At 47.1% G+C, this 24,598-nt stretch overlaps 1 protein-coding gene across 1 annotated transcript in view; it reads left to right on the forward strand.

The window, feature by feature from the left end:
• The first annotated feature begins 930 nt into the window (after positions 1–930).
• Positions 931–24,598, forward strand: part of LRRC74A (leucine rich repeat containing 74A) — a 50,481-nt gene continuing 26,813 nt past the window's right edge. The window contains exons 1-6 of the mRNA XM_090034653.1: positions 931–964; positions 18,042–18,155; positions 19,524–19,699; positions 20,325–20,432; positions 22,796–22,892; positions 23,515–23,564. Coding sequence (XP_089890779.1) covers positions 931–964; positions 18,042–18,155; positions 19,524–19,699; positions 20,325–20,432; positions 22,796–22,892; positions 23,515–23,564 — 579 coding nt within the window. The remainder of the gene's footprint in view (positions 965–18,041; positions 18,156–19,523; positions 19,700–20,324; positions 20,433–22,795; positions 22,893–23,514; positions 23,565–24,598) is intronic.

Raw genomic sequence — 24,598 nt, forward strand, 5'->3', positions numbered from 1 at the left:
ATCATAAAACTTCTGAAAAGAGATCATCTTTATTAGGCAACTTTCTCAAGTGAAAACACTGCCTGAAAATCTGCCTTACTGTACTGAGGATAGTTTCACCTTTGTCTTCTGTTAAGAAGACTATTTCTATCACCTGGGTGAGATTACATAACATTCCAACTAAATCATATCAACCATAATAAAACGTGGAACTAACTCTTTTGGAGTCTTAATTTTGGCGCCAACGATTATAGTTACCTGCATAAACAAATAGCTGATTTGGGGCTTTATTAGGTGTTTACACGTATTACAACAGGAAAGGAGCAAATACTCAAATTTGAATTTGCTCAGGGCAGAGGGCTAATACCTTTGCAACAAGTACTCTTCAAAGATTACAAATGGTCAGAACTGATTTTCTCATCTAAAATTGAGCCAGGCTGGGGTAGTGATTCATTACTGGGTAAGAAGGGAGAAGCACCCCTTACCAGAACACCAGCACCATTTTCTGACACGCTGGGTGGGGGGTGTCAGGTTTGGGTCTCCCACCCAAACACTGAGCTGTCCTTCCCTGTTCAGTTGGTGAGAGCTGATGCAATCCAAGACCAAAGTGATATGACTACTGGGTCATGCAGTTCTTTCCGTTTTATCTGTATTGAGTCACAATGTCTAGATGAGGTCATAGAATGGTTGAGATGAAATGAAAGAGGTCCAAATTTAAGAGGACCTGGCAAAACATAACAATCAGGCAGCCTGTGACGGGGGACAGTGATTTATATTACCCAGATATAGCAGAAATCACAAATCCAAATCTTAAGAGATGATATCATTGCTATTGGAGAGTTATCATACTTGAGTTGTGCTTTTTGGAAACAGAAGTGTAAACTACAAATTCACAAAAGTGAAAAAGCAAAATAAGAAACAGTTCTCAGTGTGACGACAAGAACTCACACCATGGAGAATGAATTTTCTGACTCTGAGGAGAAAGGTAGGCCATTTAATCATTAAGACTTTTAAAAATCAGCAGAGAAACTCCAGAACCCCAGTTGCTGTGATTCTGGCACTAGGGCAGCTCTATATGGGTCTAAGGCTCTCACTTGCCAGCCAAACCATGTAAAAACTCATGGAGAAACTTGGAGCCTTCCAACTTAAACAAGGATGTACAGAGTCTTTTTGGTGAGATAAGAACAAAGGAGCTTGCATATGGGAGTAGATTAGTGGTCCACCTAGGCTGGGCTCCTGCTAACAGCTATGGCCAAATGAAGGTCTTTCAGAAGAAAAGTAAAAGCTCTGTAACCAAGCTGGCAAGGGCCAGATCCCATGAGGTGAGAGCACCTTCAACTGCTATTGCTTTCAATGGGAAATAAGAGTGCTTGTTACTTAACAGGATTAGGCCTTAGTTGTGCAGTGCTGTAATTCAGCCTCCTATAGCAGGGGTGGGTAACAGATAAGGCTGCCAGATGTCCATACATTTGTGGACACTCCATAAGTAACCAGGTGAAAAACACCTGCCTGTAAATTCCCCGAGAAAATTGTGCTGTCCCTAAATCACAAAGCAAAAATAGTTCCAGAAAATCAGCTTCATAAAAGCCCAGAACTTCTGAAGCTCCGAAGTCAGAAAACAAGCTGGTCCACTGTTGAAGCATAGGCGGAGGATGGCAGCAGCACCCTGAAGGCCGCTCTTCTCAGGGCTTTATGGTTCCTTCCCCAACCCCTTAACCATGTGCTGGTGCTGGTGCTGCTTCTAGTTCTGCCTCTCATCTGCTTCCAACATTGCTGGGGTGGCAGGCAGGCAGACAATGGCCCTTCTTTGGGGGTCTGTGCTGGGACAGGGGGAGTGGGGTTACTGGGGGTAAGGCTGGGGGAGGAAGGCAGCATGGTATAGGGTGCATTCAGGGGTACCAGGGTGTGGGGATGAGTGTGCGACTCTGTAGCAGATTTATATTCTGGGGGCAGGTTTATGTTCCAGGGGCAGCCATGACACACCCTGGTGCCCACACAATCCCTACTTGGCTCCAGCTCTAGGGTGATCTCCCCTCCTTACTCACCCACCACACCTTTGATGTTATTGTTTTATTGGGAGGGAGGCTGCCTAAGGGTCCTAGAGCGAACCTCAATCTGTCTAATAGCCACCAGGTCCCTCCCAGACCCTGCTCTAGTCTCAGCTTTGCCCCTCTTGGGCAGAGTGGCTCCTCCTGACTGCCTGTGCTGCCCCAGGCTCCCTGTAGCCTTAAGAGCTGTTACATGCAGTTGTTTCCTGTGTTGGGTCTTAGCCTTCATGGCGTCCACCCCTTTTGTCTTGGGGAGCCCTTAGCTCCAGTCCACTGTTCTGGACTGAGCTTCTGAGTCCCAGCTTCTCATCTTACCTTCTGGGGCCTTTGTCTCTGCCCCCACTCAGGCTGCTGGACCCTCTAGCCCTTAAACTCTGCCCTGCTCCAGGTGCTGGGCCCTCTGGCTCCAAGTTCTGCCCTGCTCTGGACGCTGAGACTACTTTCTTTCTCAGCCCTGGAACAAACTGTAGGTAAGGCAAGGGGCCCCAAGGGGACACTTGCATGCCTATACACAAATGCCAGGAGCTTGGGAAACAAACAGGAGGAACTGCTAAATACAAATAACTATGATGTCATAGGGGATGTAGCTCTCTATGTCAAGGAAAGCTACGCATCCCTGCAAGCCAACATTGGCACACACGGTGGACTTGAGACCCTCTGGGTTAAAATCTGTGGGGAACACGGCACAGGGGATACTATGGTGGAAGTTTACTACAGACCCCCTACCCAGGGTCAAGACCTTGACCAGGAGTTTGCCAAGGAATTGGTTGAGGCTGCACAATCCCAGTGTATGATTGTCATGTGAGACTTTAACTACCCAGACATCTTGTGGGAGGAGCGCTCAGCCAAATCAAAATGGGCGCAAAGCTTTCTCTCATGCATGGATGACCCCTATCTGACGCAGGAAGCCTACGGGCCACGAGAGGTAAAGCGCTGCTCGACTTGGTACTGGCAACTGGGGATGACCTAATCAGTGACCTAATGATTGAAGGGAATCTGGGTGACAGTGACCACGAGCTGATCACCTTCACCATCCGCCGTAAAGCTGGCAAGTCAATCAGTAATACAGAAGTCCTTGACTTCAGGACAGCTGACTTTGACAAGCTCAGGAGGCTTGTCAGTGAGGCCCTAAAAGGCCACAACCCAAAGGGAAGGGGAGTTCAGGACGAGTGGTTGCTTCTCAAGGGAGCGATCCTGGATACGCAAGCAAAGTCTATCCCGTCTCGGAGGAAAGGGAACAAAAGGGCACAGCAGCCCCCTTGGCTCTCCAGGGAACTAGCAGACCTCCTGCATCTTAAAAGGAAGACCTACAAAGGATGGAAGACTGAAACCACCACCAAGGAGGAATACTCTGCTCTGGTCCAGACCTGCAGAGAGCAAACCAGGAAAAGCCAAGGCTGCAACGCAACTCCATCTAGCTACAAATATTAAGGACAATAAAAAATCCTCTTTTAGATATGTGGGGAGCTAGAGGAAAAGCAAGGACAATATTGGACCCCTGCTAAACCAGATGGGACAACTGACAACCGATGCCCAGGAAAAAGTAAACTTACTAAATGGGTACTTTGCGTCAGCTTTTCACCAGTCCCATGGGACGCCCCTGCCCATTATGGGACAGGGAGGCCTGGGTGAGGGAGATTCCTTACCATCCATCAAAGCTGACCTCCTGAAGGAACACCTTGACAGGCTGGATACCTTCAAGTCAGCCAGCCATGATGGTTTACACCCCAGGGTACTCAAAGTGCTGGCTAGCATCATAGCTCAGCCCCTGGCACGGATCGTTGAGAACTCCTGGCACTCTGGTGAAGTGCCCGATGATTGGAAGATGGCCAATGTGGTGCCTATCTTCAAAAAAGGGAGGAAAGTAGATCCGGCAAACTACAGGCCCATCAGCCTGACCTCTATCCTAGGAAAGGTCTTGGAAAAGATTACCAAAGAGGCCATCCTATACAGGCTAGCTGATGGCAATATCCATGGGTTTGTTGTGGGTAGGTCTTGCTTGACCAATCTCATTTCCTTGTACGACCAGGTGACCTATCACGTGAACAAGGGGGAAGAGTTTGATGTCATATATCTTGACTTTAAAAAAGCCTTCGATCTGGTATCCCATGATCACCTCTTGGAAAAACTGGCTAACTTCGGAGTTGACCTCACCACAATCCACTGGCTGAGGAACTGGCTCCGTGGTAGGATTCAGAGGTGGTAGTTGACGGGGCCAGTGGGGTCCCTCAAGGCTCTGTCCTAGGGCCTTTACTTTTTAACATCTTCATCAATGATGTGGACATTGGTGTCAGAAGCAGGCTGGCCAAGTTCTCCAACAACACCAAACTGAGGTAAAGCATCCACACCTGAGGACAGGAGGGTGATCCAGGCAGATCTTGACAGGCTCATGAAATGGGCAGACAAGAACCTGATGGTGTTTAACACAGAAAAATGCACGGTTCTCCACCTTGGGAGAAAAAATCTGCAGCATCCTTATAGGCTCGGCAGTGCTACACTGGTTAGCACTACAGATGAAAGGGACTTGGGGGTCATGATTGACCACAAGATGAACATAAGCCTTCAATGTGATGCTGCAGCTAGTAAAGTGAGAAAAACGCTGGCTTGCATCCATAGATGCTTCTCAAGCAAATCCCGGGACATCATTCTCCCATTGTACTTGGCCTTGGTGAGGCCACAGCTGGAGTACTGTGACCAGTTTTGGGCTCCACAACTCAAAAAGGATGTGGAGAAACTTGAGAGAGTGCAGAGGAAAGCCATGCACATGATCAGAGATCAGGATAACAGACCTTACGATGACAGGCTGAGAGCCATGGAACTCTTCAGCTTGGAAAAGCACAGGCTCTGGTGATCTGGTGGCCACTTATAAGTTTATCAGGGGTGTTCACCAGGATCTGGGGAATGAATGTCTGTTCACCAGAGCGCCCCCAAGGGATGACAAGATCTAATAGTCACAAACTCCTCTGCAACCGTTTCAGGCTGGACATAAGGAAGAACTTCTTTACTGTCTGAGCCCCCAAGGTCTGGAACAGACTGCCACTGGAGGTGGTCCAAGCACCCACTTTGAATGCCTTCAAGACATTTTTGGATGTTTATCTTGCTGGGATCCTATGATCCGTGCTGACTTCCTGCCCCTGGGCAGGAGGCTGCACTCGATGATCCTCCGGGATCCCTTCCAGCCCAAATGTCTATGAAATGAAATCTATGAAATCTCTCTTGGCAACCACCTGCTTTAAGCTGCAGCTCATTTTGTGTCCTGGACCTCTAGCCCCTGATGGGCTCAGGACACCAGTGTGCTCTCAGGCACTAGTGGGAGCTCCTCCAACCCCCAATAGTCCCAAACCCAAACTACTGTTTCAAACTGTAACCAAAATATAAGTTCTCTGGCTATAAGTAAACTTCTAGCCTTCTGGCTATATACCACAACTGCTACCCAACCATGAGCCTTAGTCCGTTGCTAGCCCTCAGCCCTTCATTTGCTGTCTTCAGGCATAGCACACTCATGGTCCACCTCTCAGCCACAGGCATCTCAACACGTAGCTCTTCCCTGTTCATCCTCCATGGCTGGCCCCAACGTGTCTCTCCTTGGTTCCGTCCCTGGCTTATATCAATCCTATGGCCCGCCCCTTTCTGGTCAGGTGACTCCACAGGGTTGGCTGCAGGTACCCTCTATTAGACTCATTTTCCCTTAAAGTAACAGACCCCTGGAATAGAGCAGTATAGTACAAAGACACTGCTGCAATCAAGAAGGGTTACCAACCCATGACATTTTTGTTTACTGATAATCTCCAAACTATTTTTTTACCATGGTTTGAACCTAGTCCTTGTCCAGGGTCTCTCAGAAGGATTACATTTATAATATATAAAACATGTCAGTAAAAACATATACCAGTAAAAAAGTTTGATTGTCAGTAAAACCTTTGCAGTAAAATATGTAAGTTGTCTGGGAGTTGGCAACTCTGGTAACAGAATACTTTTCAGGCCATCTCATAAGCCATCATGCCTGTACCCTGAAGTACAATGGTCCATATTTCTTTGTAGTGTTATAAGCTAATTTTTTATTTCTTCAGTAAGATTCATACTTGGCTCTTTACAATTTAATTTCTTTCAAAATTCACTCAATTTAATCTGTACAGAGGGCAATTCAAACTAATGGAGACATTGTTAACGTAAATGAAGATTAATTAGTTTTTAATTTTTAACTAATCATTCCTGTTATTAAACTATATGAACTCGCCATATAAATACTAACAAATTGTATTAAGAAGCTGTATTTGTGACCTTTAAAAAGCCTATTTGTGTTTGGTTACCTCTTGTAATTATATAATTATGTTCATATTCTAAGAATGGTAACTTATATAAGACTGTGCTATTTTTTTCATTGTAAGGCTTTCCCATAATTTATTTCCATATCCTACTAACATTCTGCACTATGTTTTGTTCCCAAAGTGAGCTATCACATACTGGTTGCTAATAGCAAGTGTATTATCAATGGTCCCTCCCCACTTCACTACATTCCTTTAGACCAAGGATTGGAAACATTTTTGAGCAGAGTGCCAAAAAAACCCGCAACCTCAATTTATAAGATGTTGGTGTGCCAGGGGCAGATGGCAGGGGAGCCACAAGGGGCCCGATCCTTGTTGTGGCAGTGTAGCCTGGCCCCTTCCCCACCATCCACCCCAGGCTCACATGCACACACCACCACCAACGAGCTGGGCCTCCACAGACCCCAGTGCAGCTGCTTGCAGCCTCCTGAGTCCACAGAACTGCACCTGGGTTCATGGAGCCCTGACCCGGCTCATTGCTGGTGGCAGGTGCACGTGCACCTCAAGGCAGATGGTGGGGAAGGGGTCAGGCTGCGCTACCACAATAAGGATCAGGCCCCTCATGGCTCTCCCACCATCTACCTTAAGGTATGGATGCCAAGCAAAATGTCTTCAGGTGCCAGGCTCCAGCACGTGTGCCAGGGGTTGCCAACTCCTCCTTTAAACTATAAACTAACAGAAATAGCATACGTTTTGGGGTACCTAAATTTAGTTATTTTTAATATTTTATTTGTTATTTTCTTCCATAATACTATATTCTTAGTGCAATCCCTAGTCATATATGTAGAAAGTTCACTATTTCCGCAGATCCTTTTCTGTATGTATTTTACTCCCTTTTGTATTTTCCTTAGTTTAAAAGAAATGAGGTACAATTAATAAAGTTTTTTGTAATTACCTCCCTTAATGGTTATGAAAACAGATGCAATTTTGGCCTTTCTCAGGATATGTTTCCATTGTTTCCAATTACAGTATATCTGTCTTAAGATGTTTTCCCATTTTTCTATGAATGCACCTTGCTTTCCTGATCTGTCATTAACAATTCATTAAACCAAAAGATCAGACTGTTGGATGTGGTCTTTTGCATAATTAGTATTTCCATCCCTGCTTATAGTCTCCTGAAACTTGGGCTCCTTATGGATTGGATATAATGGGTCAGATGCAAATAAGCCCAAACCAGTTTTATTAATATTCTCCCTGAGTTCTTTGGTGGTATTAATTTTCATATTATCACTATGAAATACCTGACCAGCTTGATTTCCCTTCTTCTGTCTGTACATTAGATATCTGATTAGATAATCCCGGTTGAAATTCTTCAGTAAACTAAATCACAAAATAAAGTTTATAAGAAGTGAAAACTTGGACAAACAACTAGGGAGGAATATAAGAGCATTATTCAGGCATCCAGGGATGAAGTCAGGAAGGCCAAAGCACAACTGGAAGTTCAGCTAGCAAGAGATGTGAAAGGTAACAAGAAGGGTTTCTACAATTATGTCATAAGCAAGAGGAAAATCTGGGAAAGTATGGGTCCCTTACTGAATGGGGGAGGCAACCTAGTGATAGAGGATGCAGAAAAGACTGAAGTGCTTAATGCCTTTTTCACCTCAGTTTTCACAGGCAAAGTCAGCTAGCTCCCAGACTACTGCACCTGGCAGCACAGTTTGGGGAGGAGATGAGCAGCCAACTGTGACAAAAGAATAGGTTAGGGACTATTTAGTGTGGCGGTCAGCAGTCTGGAGCTGAGCGCTGGTGCTAGATGACAAGCTCGGATGAACAGGTGGGGGCTAACGGGGCAGAGACGGTACTGATGTGTAATGGTTTCAACGTAGTTTTATTATTACGCTTGTTTCATAGTTTCATAGTAGCTAGAGTCGGAAGGGACCTAGGTAGATCATCAAGTCCGACCCCCTGCCTTGGCAGGAAAGAGCACCGGGGTCAGATGACCCCGGCAAGGTGCTCATCTAACTTCCTTTTAAAAATCCCCAGGCTAGGAGCCTGCACCACTTCCCCTGGAAGCCGGTTCCAGGCCCTAGCCGCCCTGACTGTGAAGTAGCGCCTCCTAATATCTAATCTAAACCTACCCTCCGCCAGCTTGTGACCGTTATTCCTGGTCACTCCTGGCAGTGCACGGGGGAACAGGGACTCCCCCAATACCTGCTGATCCCCCCTGACCAGTTTGTAGCAGGCCACAAGGTCCCCCCTTAACCTTCTCTTGTGGAGGCTAAACAGGTTCAGGTCCCGTAGCCTCTCCTCATAAGGCCTGCCCTGCTGACCCCTGATCATACGAGTGGCCCTCCTCTGGACTCTCTCCATATCGTCCACATCCCTCTTGAAGTGTGGCGCCCAGAACTGGACGCAGTACTCCAGCTGCGGCCTGACCAGTGCCGCATAGAGGGGGAGGATCACCTCCCTGGACCTGCTCGAGATGCATCTGTGGATGCATGACAGGGTACGGTTGGCCTTCTTGACTGCCTCCCCACACTGCCGGCCCATGTTCATCATGGAGTCAATGACGACTCCAAGATCCTTTTCCGTCTCCGTGCTGGCAAGAGCGGAGTTCTCCAACCTGTAAGTGTGGTGCCGGTTCTTCCTCCCCATGTGCAACACCTTGCACTTATCAGTGTTAAACCCCATCCTATTCTCATCTGCCCACCGTTGCAACCTGTCAAGGTCAGCTTGTAGCCTATTGCACCCTTCTAGTGCACCCACATCCCCCCACATCTTAGTGTCATCAGCAAACTTGAACAGGGTGCTTTCTACCCCCTCATCCAAGTCACTGACGAAGATGTTGAACAGTGCGGGCCCGAGGACCGAGCCCTGCGGAACCCCACTGCCCATGTCCTTCCAGGTCGAGAAGAACCCATCCACTACCACCCTCTGGGTGCGGCCCTCCAACCAGTTGGCGACCCATTTGACTGTGTGGGCATCGACACCACAGTCTCCCAGCTTTTTGATGAGAACAGGGTGAGAGACAGTGGAGCGTAGGTTTCAGATGTAAACTTCTAGTTACTTAGGACGACTGAACCCTGAGTTGAAAACAACAAACTGAACTAACAAAGCAAAACAAAGTAGAACAGAACAGAACGGAGTAAAATGGAGCAGAACAGAGCGGAACGACAGCTGATGAAAACGAGTCGACTGGTCTCGAGCATGCAGGGACGGGGTACGCTGGGAAACAACGGTGGCGGAGAGACAGTGTTCACAGGTGGCCAGCCTGTGAACTAGCCCAAGGTATCTCTGAGCTGGTCTCTGTCTGGGCAGAAACTGTGTTGACTTAAATACTTCTCAAGTAGCCAATCATACGATTCCTTTTGTGGAATATTCTAAGCTGATTATATAATGGCTACTTGCTTAGTGCATGACTGGGCATGCATGCTCTGCCAAATTGAATACCTCACTCAATCACACACTGGCCACGTGTGTGGCGCGTTTGGACATGCGAACTTGTTTTAAGTGCCTTCCCTTTGCATGTTCGTACTTGTCCCTCTTAGCTCTGCGTAATCAGCACCTTCTGATTTTTGGCTCAGACATTTAGAAAAGCTGGACATACACAAGTCCATGGGGCCAAATAGGATGCACCTGAGGGTGCAAAGGGAGTTGGCTGTTGTGATTACAGAGCCCCTAGCCATCATCATTAAAAACTCATGGCAATCAGGAAAGGTCCTGGATGATTGGAAAAGGGCAAACATAGTGCCCATATTTAAGAAAGGGAAAAAGGAGGACCCAGGGAACTACAGATTGGTCAGCCTCACCTCAGTCCCTGGAAAAATCGTGGAGCAGGTCCTCAAGTAATCCACTTCTAAGCATTTGGAGAAGATGATTAGGAACAGTCAGCGTGGATTCACCAGGGGCAAGTCATGCTTGACCAACCTAATTGTCTTCTATGATGAGATGACTGGCTCTGTGGATGTGGGAAGAGCAGTGGATGTGATATACCTTGAGTTTAGGAAGGCTTTTGATATGGTCTCCCACAACATTCTTGCAAGCAAGCTAAGGAACCATGGGTTGGATGAATGATTTGTAAGGTGGATAGAAAACTGGCTGCAGCATCAGGCTCAGACGGTAGTAGTCAATGGCTCAATGTCTAGTTGGCAGCCAGTATCAAGTGGAGTGCCCCAGGGGTCAGTCCTGGGGCTGGTTTTGTTCAATATCTTCATCAATGACCTGGGAGATGGCACAGAATGCACCCTCAGTAAGTTTGCAACTGACAGCAAACTGGGGGAAGTACTAGATACACTGGAAGATAGGGTTAGGAATCAGAGGGACCTAAACAAATTGGAGGATTGGACCAAAAAGAAATCTCATGAGATTCTATAAGGACAAGTGCAAAGTCCTGCACTTAGGACGGAACAATCCCATGCACTGCTACCTGCTGGGGGCTGACTGGCTAGGCAGCATCTTTGCAGAAAAGAACCTAGGGGTTACAGAGAACAATAAGATGACTATGAGCCAACCATGTACTCTTGCTGTGAAGAAAGCTACCAGCATACTGGGCTGCATTGGTAGGAGTGTTGCCAGCACATCAAGGGAAGTGGTTATTGCCCTCTATTCAGCACTGATGAGGCCACATCTGGAGTACTGTGTCCAGTTTTGGGCCCCCCACTACAGAAAGGATGTGGACAAATTGGAGAGAGTCCAGCAGAGGGCAATGAAAATGGTGAGGGGGTTGGGGGACATGACTTATGAGAAGCTGTGGGAACTGGCATGGGTGACATGCTACCTTAGAGGGGGCATGTGTCCCCCAGTGACCAGTCAGCAACCAGAGGGGTCTGGCGTTTCCAGAAGCAGCCACAGCACCACATCCAGCATTCCCACTCCACAGCCAGCACTCGTGGAGGGGCACCAGTGCTTCCACCTGCCCCCGCTGCCCATCACCTGAGAGGGAAGGTGGGCAGTCAGGGGATGCACCAGTACTCTCAGGGGATTCACATGCACTCCCATTCACACCCTATGCATTGCCACTGGGAACTGGGTTTATTTAGTCTAGAGAAGACAAGACTGAGAGGATATTTAATAGCAGCCTTCAACTACCTGCAGGTTCCAAAGAGGGTGGAGTTGTCCTTAGTGGTGGCAGATGACAGAACAAGGAGCAATGGTCTCAAGTTGCAGCAAGGGAGGTTTAGGTTGGATATTACGGAAAATTTTCTCACTACAAACGTAGTAAAACACTGGAACAGGTTACCCAGAGAGGTGGTGGAAGCTCCATCCTGGGAAGTTTTTAAGACCTGGCTAGACAAGGCCTTGTCTGAGATGATCTAGTTGGGGATGGTTCTGCTATAAGCAGGGGATTGGACTAGATGACCTCCTGAGGACCCTTCCAACTCTCATTTTCTATGACTCTATGAAATTCTGGATTGTTTTAGATTCATTTAACAGAGAAGGGAAAGTCTACTTCTTTCTCTGTATCCATTTTCATATTGAGTGTGTTGTGTGACACTAGCTTCTTTTCATAGTTTCTAGGGTCGGAAGGGATCTGAGTAGATCACCTAGTCCGACCCCCTGCCATGGCAGGAAGGAGTACTGGGGGTCAAACGACCCCAGCAAGGTGTACATCTATCCTCTTCTTAAAACCCCCTGGGTAGGAGTCTGCACCACTACTCTTGGAAGTTGGTTCCAGATCCTAGCCGCCCTGACCATGAAGTAGCGCCTCCTGATATCCAGCCTAAATCTACCCTCCGCCAGCTTGTGACCGTTATTCCTGGTCACTCCTGGTAGTGCTCAGGGGAACAGGGACTCCCTCAATGCCTGCTGGTCCCCCCTGACTAGTTTATAACAGGCCAGTAGATCCCCCCTCAGCCTTCTCTTGTGGAGGCTGAACAGGTTCAGGTCCCTCAGCCTCTCCTCATAGGGCCTGCCCTGCTGCCCCCTGACTATGCGAGTGGCCCTCCTCTGGACCCTCTCCATGCTGTCCACATCCCTCTTGAAGTGTGGCGCCCAGAACTGGACGCAGTACTCCAGCTGCGGCCTGACCAGTGCCGCATAGAGGGGGAGGATCACCTCCTTGGACCTGCTCGAGATGCATCTGTGGATGCATGACAAGGTACAGTTGGCCTTCCTGACTGCCTCCCCACACTGCCGGCCCATGTTCATCTTGGAGTCAATGATGACCCCCAGATCCCTTTCCGCCTCTGTGCTGACAAGAAGTGAGTTCCCCAACCCGTAGGTATGGTGCCGGTTGTTCCTCCCCAGGTGCATCACTTTGCACTTGTCTGTGTTGAATCCCATCCTATTCTCGTCCACCCACCCTTGTAACCTGTCTAGGTCCGATTGTAGTCTGTTGCTTCCTTCTAGCATGCCCACATCCCCCCACATCTTAGTGTCATCAGCAAATCTGAACAGGGTCCTTTTCACCCCCTCGTCCAAGTCACTGATGAAGATGTTGAACAGTGCGGGCCCGAGGACCAAGCCTTGCAGAACCCCACTGCCCACGTCCTTCCAGGTTGAGAAGGACCCATCTACTACCACCCTCTGGGTGTGGCCCTCCAGCCAGTTGGTGACCCATTTGACTGTGTGGGTGTCTACACCACAGCCCCCCCAGTTTCTTGATGAGAACGGGGTGAGAGACAGTGTCAAATGCCTTCTGGAAGTCCAGGAAGACTATGTCCACTGCTACCCCTTGCATCTAATGATTTGGTGATCTGATTGTAAAAGGCCACCAGGTTGGTCTGACAGGACCTGCCACTGATGAACCTGTGTTGGTTGCCCCTAAGCATGCAGACCCCAGCTGGCCCCTTGTGGATGTGTGCCAGCATAATTTTCTCAAACAGCTTGCCTAGGATTGAGGTAAGACTAACTGGCCTATAATTTCCTGGGTCCTCCTTCTTCCCCTTTTTGAAGATGAGAACCATGCTGCCCTCTTCCAGTCCTCCGGCACCACACCAGAGCACCATGAGTGCTCATAAAGCCATGCCAGGGGTCCTGCAATGACCTCGGCCAATTCCTTTAGAAATCTAGGGTGGAGATCGTCCAGACCGGCTGACTTGAATACGTCCAGTCCCTCCAGAAGTTCCCTAACTAGTTCCTCACTAACCCTTGGCCCAGGTGTACCTCCCCTGGGGCCCAGCAGGGAGGTGACTGTTCTGGTCTCTACTTAGGAAGGCGGAGGCAAAGAAATCATTAAACATGTTAGCTTTGTTTTCCTTTCATGTTATCCTATTTTAGGTTTTAAAAAAAAGAAATACATTAATTTTATATTTTAAATCCTGTTATTCAATAGCCACTTAATGTTTACTGGGTTCACCACAATATTGGGTTGACACGGATTTTACCTCAGTTGTCCAATAACATGGTAATACATTGGGAATTGCAAATCCTTCCAGGTGGATCTATAGCAGGGGCGGGCAATTATTTTGAGCAGAGGGCCGCTTACTGAGTTTTGACAAGCCATCTAGGGCCACATGATGGGTAGCCAGGGGCAGATAAATATTAATTTTCTAAATTTTTTAGGGGCCCCGCAGGCCAGATAGTATGGCCTAATGGGCCGCATTTGGCCCCCGGGCCTCATTTGGCCCAACCCTAATCTATATAGTTTTCTTAATTGCTGTTAAGAACTTACTGTCTGTCATAAGGAAAAGCCTTCTTGTAGCTGAATGTGAGTGGCACGGCAAGGTGTGGTTTGGAGGTTTTGCTAGGAAGGCAATGGTTGGAGGAGAAATGGGGGGACTTGGAGGTCTCATGTGTTGGGGTATTGTTTGGGGAGTGCTCTCTGTGGGTTGTTTGTTTATTGTCAGCTGCTCTGAGCCTTTTGGATAGGGCAGGATATTAATCTAATCCAATAAATAAATCACAGTTCTTAATTTAAGTTTCCTTTGGAGTTCTTCCCTACTACCATATCACTAGTGTCTAAAATAGGAAATTACAATTTGGCAGGCTTTTATTCTTGACATTGTTGTATAGCCAAGCTGAGACAAATATTGTTTGTTTTAACCTAACAACTCCCTTTTTGGCACTGAAGTAATGGCATACTGAAGCTGGGATATATATTGATTTCCAAATGCTGTGTTTGTTTAGAATAGGGGTGTCAAACTCGCCTGGGGTCCTGGCCCATATCTGAACCATGGGGCTTCTCACAGGCTAGATCCAGCATGGGGCACAGAGGCTGCAGCTGTGTGACCATCGCAGCAGTGGCAGGTCCTGACATGAGGAGAGGTTCAGGGTGGCGAGGGGTTGGCAGTGTGACAGATCTGGTGGTAGCAAGGTACCTGGTGGTGGTAATTGGGTCTAGGGGCAGTGGTCTGAGCAGGACCAAAGGGCCCCATATTCTGCAGCAGGTCATACCCTCTCCAATCCCCAACTAGCCTTCCTATAGCACAGCAGACTGGACAGACTGGCTTCATGGCTTTAGACCAATTATGTCAACATAGGGCCCACTGGCCAGATCTGGACCATGCAAGTGGGTCGTCTGTCCCATGGGGCTTCTTGCAGGGTGGACCACACACCTCTGTACACCAGATTCAGCTTGAGGGACTTGTTGCCAAACCAGAGGCAGAGTTAATCCTCACAGCTGCCAGGACTGTTGTTTCAGTATAGCTCCAGAACCCAGGGAGTTATCTTTCCTCCCTCCCCACCGACAGCCATTGCCAAAATTGGTGCATTCAGTTGCCCCTGAAACAGTGGCTCTGGCAGCCACAGGGATTCATGCTGCTACCTACTCAAGGATTGTCCACCCTGTGGGAAGGCCCGTGGTCTAAAGCCTACCAAATGAGGGCCAAATGAGTTTGGCATCCCTGGTGTAGACAATACAAACTCAAATGTATCTTCCCTAGTCTTAATATTTCAAGCTGTATATAATTTTACTGCCTGATATATCATTTAATTAATTAATTTCTTACAGAATGTAAGTTATTAATCACGCTGTACTGGTAACCACTTTGTCTGCATATAGTGCATATAGTACAATTTCATGTTCCATGTTGTTAGGTGTAACCACTGCTTAAGGTATGATTCTGATGTATTTTTGTACTAGGTGTTCAAGGAAGAGGGTAACCAAGAAGGGGAGTTAAGGACAACTGAGGGACTAAGTCTAGTTCCTCTTTGCAGCTTTAATACTTCTGAGTTTAAGCAGTTAACTTTTATCCTAGCAGATGGGACATTTATCCAAAGCTTCATATCACCTTCAAAACCCATCACTTACAGTGGAGTTTTAATTAAAAACCCCTCAGCTCTGTCAAAGGGCTTCTCAGCATCTAGCATTAGCAATAGATTTTGGTTTTCATTTAGCATATCATTATCAGCACTATCATCATTATTATTATCATTATTGTTGTTGTTTAATTTTAGCACCTTGGCACTCCAGTCATCAACTAGGGCTCATTTCTGCTAGGCAGTATACAAACAGGACAGAAACGGAGTCCCCTTCCAAAGACTTTGCAATCTAACTATGAATGTCCCCCATGATTTACCTAATATCCACCTGGCACAACTAAAGGAGGAAGCTACCAGAAGGAATAGCCTTAAAATACACTAGGCAGCGGTACTGAGAGATAAAGGAAAGGATCTGCAGTGTGGCTGAATTCACCTGTCCCTTAATCTGGGCCCATCTACACAAAATGCTTTATTGTGTAGCAGACTAATTTGCTGCACAGTAAAGCATCACCATCTACACGTGTGTGGGAATTAGGGCACAGTAGACTAATTTACTGTGCTGCCAGATAGTCCTATGAGATACAAGTGATATCTGACAGCACAGTAAATTACTGCTCTTAAACACATATATAGACAGTGATGTTGAGATTAGTTTACTCCAGCACAAATTAAGATGGAATATATTCAGTCACATTAACTGCACTTGTAGAAGTGCCCACTGTGAGTCACAGAGGCCGGATTCCTCTCTTACCAGCAAGATGATGGACACTGATAGGGGCAGTGGGCATGGAAAGCTTCCCACTGTGCTATGCTTGCAGCACTAGCAGTCTAGATAAATAGGAGCCATGAGTCTCCAGAGCCTTCAGTCTGGCACCTTTCACTAATGTTAGCATAAGATAACAACAACAATAATATTAGGCAAGGGTATCTTGAATTTGAAAGCTTGTCTAACTCTATACCAACTATGCAGTTTGTCCAATAAAAGATACCACCCTAAGAAATCCTTGCCTCTTGAATAATTTCTGGACCCTCACAGCTAGGTCACTCCTACACTACAGTAATATTATTTTTAAATTTTACCCTTTAAAAAGCAGAGTTTTGTTACTGCTACCTTCTGCAATGCCACAGGTGCTCATGGTAGTTTACAGAAAAAAGGCAGGCATCTATCATAAGGAGCTAAAAACTAAGGGCTCAGTCTTTACTTACTTACTTCATGTGTCATGTGAGACAGATGCTGGATGCCATGTGAGACAGAACACAGAAAACAATGTCAAAGGGTGGTGGAAGTCTGGAGAAAGTCAGTGTTACAAAAAAGGCACTGCAACTTCCTTAGAGCAGGAACCTAATCTTTATCCTGATGCCCAGTCCAGTAGGGGCTGGGAACCAGAGAGGGCCTAAGCATAGCACAATGCAAAAGCATAATAATGAAAGATCACGAGAGAAACTATTGTAAGTCCCCAGCTAGTTACTTCTACCTGGTTTGGCTTTAACATTATTTATACAGCCTACCTTTTTCTATGTATATGTTTCTTTCTCCTCCTCCTTTTTAAAAATAGAGTGAGTAAATGAATCATTTGAACAAACAAAATCTGGCAAGAGTGGAGATGGGGGTGGGGGACTGATTGAGTGAGGTGAGTGAGCTCCCCTGTCACCAGCCCCAGCTGGCCACTCTTCCTCAAACATATCTGTGGCTGGACAGCTAAACTGGGGATTCCATGTCAGGCTTTAATATTGAATAACACCTGAGTAGGGTACAAAATTACAGGTCAACAACCCAGAGTTAGCAAAGAGAAGTAAAAGGAGAAGGCAGTAGAGGGAATATCAGTGAAAAAGTGGTAAGCAGTAATAGCACTTTTCTTTTCCCCCTGTCAGCCAGCTTAGAGTGTGGAACCATTATTCTGGGTGACTCTTGTATCATTTGATTTCCCCTGAACTGCAGTTTTCCAATCTCTTTTTCTCTCTAATTGTAAAATAAATTATGAATTGTAGGTGAGACAATCTGTCTCACATCCAGTGGGATCTGGTTACAACTCTTGCTCCTCAGTTACAACTCAATCCTGGTATGCAGCGGCATTCAAACCATTCCTTTGCTGCCGTCTATGCAGAGCACCACAAAGGACTGATAGCTAAGGCAGCTGGCAGACTGTTAGTCAGTGCTTGGGAAACTAGCCAGGAAGGAAGAGGTTCTGGCATAAAGGAAGGAGCAGGATGCACCAAGAAAATCTGATTGCCAGTACCTGGTAATTTCTGAAATCAGGGAGAGTGAAGAGAGGTCACCACAAAGTAAGTTACCAGCATGAGAGACAATAATCCTTCCCAGCCCTGGGCTGCAGGCTTACTGGTGTTAGCTCTGACAGATGCCATGCCCATGCATCTCTAACAGCTGAAGGAAGAACCTCCATACACCAGTGACAGCTTCCAAGTGAACAGAATGCAAAGTGGAGCAAGGGAAAGCCCGGTGGAATGAGGAATGAAAGAGCCTAAAACAATTTTAAAGGAGTCATGGGATTCAGGGAGGAGAGGAAGGCCCTTGCTACTGTGCATGGAGGTTTACTGTATATACTTGGGGTTTGCATTCACAAAATCAAACATTTCTTTTTCATTCCAGACCAAAATGAGATGTCTGAGGGCAGCCTGGAATCACTGTTGCTTGCTGAGCCCTCTGATAGCCTGTCAGAGAAGACCAGAGCAGATAGCTCTGACACAGACCTTGAGATCGAAGGTGAGTGTCTGCTAGCCAGGCTTCCACCCAAACTCTTCCCTTTCCCTCCAGTACAGTACCTACTAACAGGTTATATAAAACAGGGGACAAAGGACATGCCCCTAGCTAGCATCCCAGCACCCCTTCCTTTTCTGGCAGCTGGGGAAGAACTTTCCCAAGACTAGGTTTTTTGGGGGCAGGCTTTTCTCTTTTCTATCAGCCTGTGGCTGTCAAGCATAGTCATATATGCACTTAGTGTCTGGCTAATCAAACCTTGCTCACATTTTTATATATGGAAGCTCAGGACTGGCACATCTTATGTGTGTTATAAAAACTAAAATGACAACGAAAGAAAATTAAAAACCAAAAGAATGCAAATAAAATGGGGCATTTTGAGAGAGGCCTCAAATGTCACAGACAAAAGGGCTTTACCTAGAGTGGAATTGGTGCTGAGGTCAACTATTACATGAATGCAGCAAGGCGAGAAAACAGCCTGTAAGTAGTGGGTGTGAGGAAGAGTCCAAATGACAGGTTCCTACGGAAATACAGCCACCACCAGCTGCATCCTTCAGTTTCCCTGCAGCTGTGTCAACAATATCCAGTGAGGATACAGGGATTCTTCCCGCTGTTTGTAAGCCAAAGTGCTTTGGGCTGCCCAGCCTCCTCTATCCCCATCAGCCACAGGCTTCAATTAAGATAAATAAAAGCTTTCTTGCCTGATGTCAGAAGTGCTCAGTTAGATCAGGAATGTCACATTCCAGGCTGTTGAGGTAAAATGGATACAACCTAAGCACATCTCTGACAGTGAAACTTGAAACGTGGGGAGGCGGGGGAGCAGGTGTACATAAGCATTATGGGATCCCGTGAAAGGGACAGGATGTTTTCCCAGACAGCAGTTCTGGCTAGCAGGGATCCTGTTGTCACTCTGTTGTATTCCGCTTGCCCCAGTGCAACTCGACAAAGTTAGATCTCGTCCAGTTACAAACACTCAGTCCATGAATGTAGTCTGGCCTGTTGACTGAAGACTGGAGTTTAGTCAGACATCTAGAAACACAGGGAGGGAGGTTCTCATGAACATAAAAAGGACCAGTTTTGACTAGAGGTGGCTGCTTTGACCCTTGCAGGCCTGGTGGCTTCTGGGCTGCCTTTGTCCAAGCTTCCCACCTAACTCTAATCTTGCTTTGTAGCAGCAAGCGTCTCCACAAATTGCAAGGCCAGTTATCAGCTGAGGATGGCTAGGGTTACACCTTTCAACTCTTCCACAATAATGTCCCGCTGAACCCATTAAGAATCAATGGTTCCCTCTGCAAGTGAGGAATCAACTCCAGAGATAGATAAGGAGTAAGGGGATATTGAGTGCACACCTCATTGGGCCCCTTTTCTCTGTAGATGCTGAGAGGTCTTTTGGGACCATACAGGGTGCAGAGCTGTATCTGGAAGCTTGCAAGCTGGTGGGTGTGGTGCCCACCTCATACTTTCTTCGGAACATAGAGGAGCCCTACATTAACCTGAATCATCATGGTCTAGGACCCAAGGGTACCAAAGCCATTGCCATCGCCCTGGTGGTGAGTACATAGCAAGATGAAGCTACTGGTGGCAGACTAGAAGGCAACAGGCCATGTGCAATTTTGGAAGCTAATATTAATATATGCGGCTCTAACTCTGGGTCTCAAACATAGCACAACAGCAACCATGTGAAAGCAGCTTCCTCCCTGCCAGCTCTGCCAGTTTTGTCTGGTCACAGTTCCATTAGGTGTATTTCCTGCCAGTGCCTTCTTGCATATGGGGGAGGTATACAGGGACTGTGTAACACTGAGGACACTGCCTACTTTGCTAACCTTCCAGCAATTTTCTCTCACTCTCTCCCTTTCTCTGACCTTGCAACAAAATATGGACCCATTTGTGTACTGCTGAGTCACTGAAGGGCACTTTACAAGGTGAAGGATGGACAGCTAGTCCTAAATGTATAAACCCATGAAGGGCTTTTGGGAGGGAGGAGGTTTCAAGCTCTGATGATTGTAAGTACAGTTTCCTTCTGACAGGTGTTTCATGCTCAGCTCCTGGGAGGGCCACATACTTTCTGCGCTTTCATCTTTTTGTTTTTAATATTTTTGTAATGAAGGTTTAAAAAGTCAAACAAGTCTCACTATTTTTCTTTTTCTCTGTTTCCCTTTGTATGGCCCGCTTCAGTCTAATACAACCATCACCCATTTGGAGCTGGAAGATAACTGGATCCTGGCTGAAGGAGTCATATGCCTGGCACAGATGCTGAGAGAAAACTGCTACATTCAAGAGCTGGTATCCAATCTTCCTCCTTGTTCTAATACCCTGAATCATGATAACATGTATACAAAATCACCAAGTTAACTATCCCCTCTAGTAACCTGTCTCTTAACTTACAGGGGTCAAGCTACCAATTCAATGCCATTATTAAGACTGAATTCTAGAGGTACACCGATACATTGGTCTGATATTGGATTGGCACCAATATAAAGAAATCGACTATCGGAAATCAACCCAATGTGGCCAATAATTTGGCCGATAAATGACCCGTGCATGCACGCAGATGGAGCACAGCACATAGGTGGAGAGGAGCAGAGCCTGGCAGCTTGGAGTGCTGTGTCCAGCTGGTAAGTCTGTTGTGGTAGAAGGGGAGGGGGGGAAGGGAAGGGGCATGGGGGGGTGCAATTTAAGCCCCCTGCGTTGAAGGAGGGAGTGGGGTTGGGGCTGGGGCTGGGGCAGGCGCTGCCCAGCCGGGGCAGGGCAGGTGCAGGATGGAGCCACAGCTCGTCTGAGGGGCGGGGGAGGGTGTGCCCCCTGGATCTGCGCAGGGCAGGACAGGGCAGGGCGGACTGGGGCCAGGGATGTGCAGGGATCTTCCCAGTGGGGACTGTGCTGGGCTGTGCTCAGGACAAGCGGTGGCACTGGGAAGGGGGCGACAGTGAATTTTAAGGTGGCTACAGCCTCCCCACTGGTACCCCCCTCCCAGTGTTGCCACCACCTGCTCTGAGCACAGCCCAGACCAGCCCCTGCCGGGAGGAGCCCCACATAGCCCCAGCCCCAGCCCACAGCAGCAGCTGCCCTGCTCCACGCAGATCTGGGGGCACACGCCCCCCGCCACCATGTCCTCCCAGAGTGCGTGCAGTGTCAGGAGCTACCCCTCCCACCTCCCTGCACCCCCCCCCCATAAGCTGCTTGGAGCTCTGTCCCACTCCCTGCACTGCCCCCCCCCCCCCCCCCCCCGGCTGGGTTGCACCTGCCTCAGCCCTACTCCCTCCCTCACTGCAGGGGCCTCAATCTGCCCCTTCCTACGCTCCTTCCCTTCTCTTCCCCTCCCCTCCCCTCCCCTCCCACAACAGACTTACCAGCTAGACACTGCTCTTCAAGCTGCTGGGCTGGTACTGGAAATTGGCTTGGTATCAACCAATATGCCTCCTGAAAAATCGGCTATTGGTATCGGCCCCAAAAATCTCTGTCGGTGCACCCCTAACTGTATTCTTCCTTACACTTACAAACAGGATTTCAAATATCTGGCAAAAGCTTGGAATATATTAAGATTTGCCAAAAAAGTAACTAACTAGTTCCCAAGTTCTAAATAATTACAATCATAACTCACTCACAAATTCATATTCCAATCTTTTTTTAAATTACAAGTTATAGAAAAGCAAAACCTTGCAACTAGTGAACCTTTGGTGATCTCTTTGGGGCTAATTAATTATTTTGGTAATTAACAGACATAAATCATCATAACTGAACCTTCCATGTTGTGGTTGGGCAATAGAAAGTGGTTTGGGTCAGTGATTTTCATTCTCTGACATGGTTTGTAGAAGTCTTTCTGAATGGATTAGGAGAAGAATATGAATGGCCTTTTGAGATATGGTTTTTATAATGTTTTCTGTACCCAAAACGGTGGCACAGAGAGTGGAGTTTGTTAGTCTGTGAACTTCGCATTATGGAAACAGTAAGTACTTTGATAAAGTAACTGCTACTTCAGGAGGCTCAAACTCTAGCCCTTAGAGTGCCATGTCATTTGGCCCACAGAGTCCCCCATGGGTCTGGAAATGTGATAGCAGGAGAATGTTGCCACTGGTTCCCTGCTGCCAAATTTCCAGACCCATAGGGCGCCCTGGGCCTTGAACACTGCATCCAGCACCCAATCCTAGAACACTGGGCCAAGTGAGAGCACCACTGGGCTACCAGGACCCAGTCCTGGTGTGCAGGGATCTGGAGGGGGCAGTGTTGGCTCCCCAGTACCCAATCTCAGTGTGTGGGGGGCCAGAGGAGGCAGTGCTGGGTCTCAGGGCCTGATCTAGCCCACAGACCTCCAAGCTCACAGATAAGCTCCACACCACTCACCTGGCTTATGGGACCAACAGGTTGAGCACCACTCTGCTAGTTCATTCAAGATCTAGAACTCTGTGAACTCTTGCCTTGCGAGTTTCATTCTTGCTTGGAAGGTTCTAGAGCTGCACATATTAATATATATATAAAAAAGAAGGGACCCTCTGATATTAATCACTGACTAGGTATGACCCCCTGCCTTGCTAGTACAGCTGCTCTTGCGGTTGCTTGGCCTCTCTTGCACATCCAGACACAGAAAATATTAAAAGCAGGTTGACTCTTTGGGTTTTCCTTTTATATGTTGGAGTCTTCATTTTCAGAACATCTCCAATAACCACCTTGACACAGAAGGAGCTGAAGCCATCTGCCAGATGCTAATGGATAATATTTCCTGTCTACGGGCCATTCGGCTCTCAGGTGGGTTCCTTTTCTCCTAGGGGGTGGTAGGTGTATGATAAAGTACTAGTTTACATTTCTACAGTAATTCCCCCCCACAAAGCACATTCTAGATCTCTATTAAGTATTCTGTGTAAATGCACTGCAACTGTATTGAAGTTAGATTTATATTGGTGTAACTGAGATAAGAATCTGGCCTTGTATACACATAGTAGCTTTAACTACAGCCACCTCTGGCCAATTTAGATACGATCCTCATCTGGGCAATGTTTTAGTGTCCTGTGGGCCTGAGACAACTCTAGTAAAGTAGTCAAAGAGAAGAGAAATACAGTACCTCTCAATTAAGCCCTAGAGCCTAGAACATATTCCCCAGAGAAGCTGTGGAATCTGTAAGATAAATGCAAGTTAGACAAAAATACGTTTCTGATGGTTTAAACAGAGATGATCCTGCCTTGACTTGGAGGGTTGGACTGGATGGCCTCTTGAGGCCCCTCAAGCCCTATTTTCACAAGGTTCTATGAGAACCCTGTTTGTTCTGCATTGCAATGAGGTGCCAGTCCAGCCAAACCAGAAGGCTGTTCTGGATGCACTGCCATGTACCAAAGAACTCTGCACTTTGTTAACAGGCTCTTCTCCTCTGCAGGAAATAACTTTAGAGAGGAGACCGCACCATACTTTGCTGAGGCACTGCTGGTGAGTAACCTAATGCCACTTGCAGTCCCTTCTGTAGCTAGTGCTACCTCCATCTTAAAGCTCTTCCTTTCTCAGCTTGATTGCCCTCAGCACATCCTAGCAGAATTATGATGAGTGCTTCTTACTCGCTTTAGAAAGGAGGCAGGTTGAGAGGCCATGGAGAAGTGGCCACCATGTTCATGTCTTCTTAGGACAGCATTTGGAATCTGTCTGAGAGATGAACTCACTAGGGTACATAATGGGAATCTGGGTGTTGAAAAGCTTTCAAGAAACATAATGTTTTCCAGATGTAAACTAATAAGTGATACTAAAACAGGCATAAAGATCTTTTAAAGAAAAGAGCTCGTAGATGTAATGCCAAATGGAAGAAAATGGGTCCTAAAGACCGAAGACCTTTCTGACCATGAGGGAGGTCTAGCATTGGAACAGGCTAAATAGAGAAACTGTGGAATCTCCTCCTTGGAAGTTTTCAAGAGCAGGTTAGATGCTTGGCTGGGATGGCTTAGTCAGGGATAATCCTGCCTTGAGCAGGGGGCTGGACTAGATGACCATGTGAAGTCTCTTCCAGTCCTACTTTCCTATAATACTACATGATCTGACTTCCAATCATTCTGAAGATCACAAGGGAAAATATTAGTGCCATTTGCAGTCTAGCCCTATCATGAAGTCAGTGCACAGTTTGGTATGTCTGGAGGTTTCTGCTCTGAGGGGCCCAGGATCTGAATCTGTAACAAGAAGTACTTACTGTAGGACAGAAAGGCTGTGGGACATTGACGGGCTGGGGGAGGTGATTTGTAGGGCAGGGCTGTAATAGCAGAATGCACAGGACAGAGGTGCACTAGCAGAGCTCCAGGAGTGCAGTGTGCTCAGCCTGAAGTGCCACTGTTTATTCTTTTTTATGAGAAAAAAATCAACGTTTTATGTGCTAAAAGATCAACAAACCTTTCTTATGGGAAACAAAACTGCCTGCCTCCAAGCTGATAAGCTACAGCATGCTAGAACATTCAGCAGTTCTGGATTTCATCCTCTCCCAG

This window comes from Crocodylus siamensis, chromosome 2 (assembly GCF_052110815.1).
Source record: "Crocodylus siamensis isolate JL-2025a chromosome 2, ASM5211081v1, whole genome shotgun sequence".
Taxonomy (NCBI): domain Eukaryota; kingdom Metazoa; phylum Chordata; order Crocodylia; family Crocodylidae; genus Crocodylus; species Crocodylus siamensis.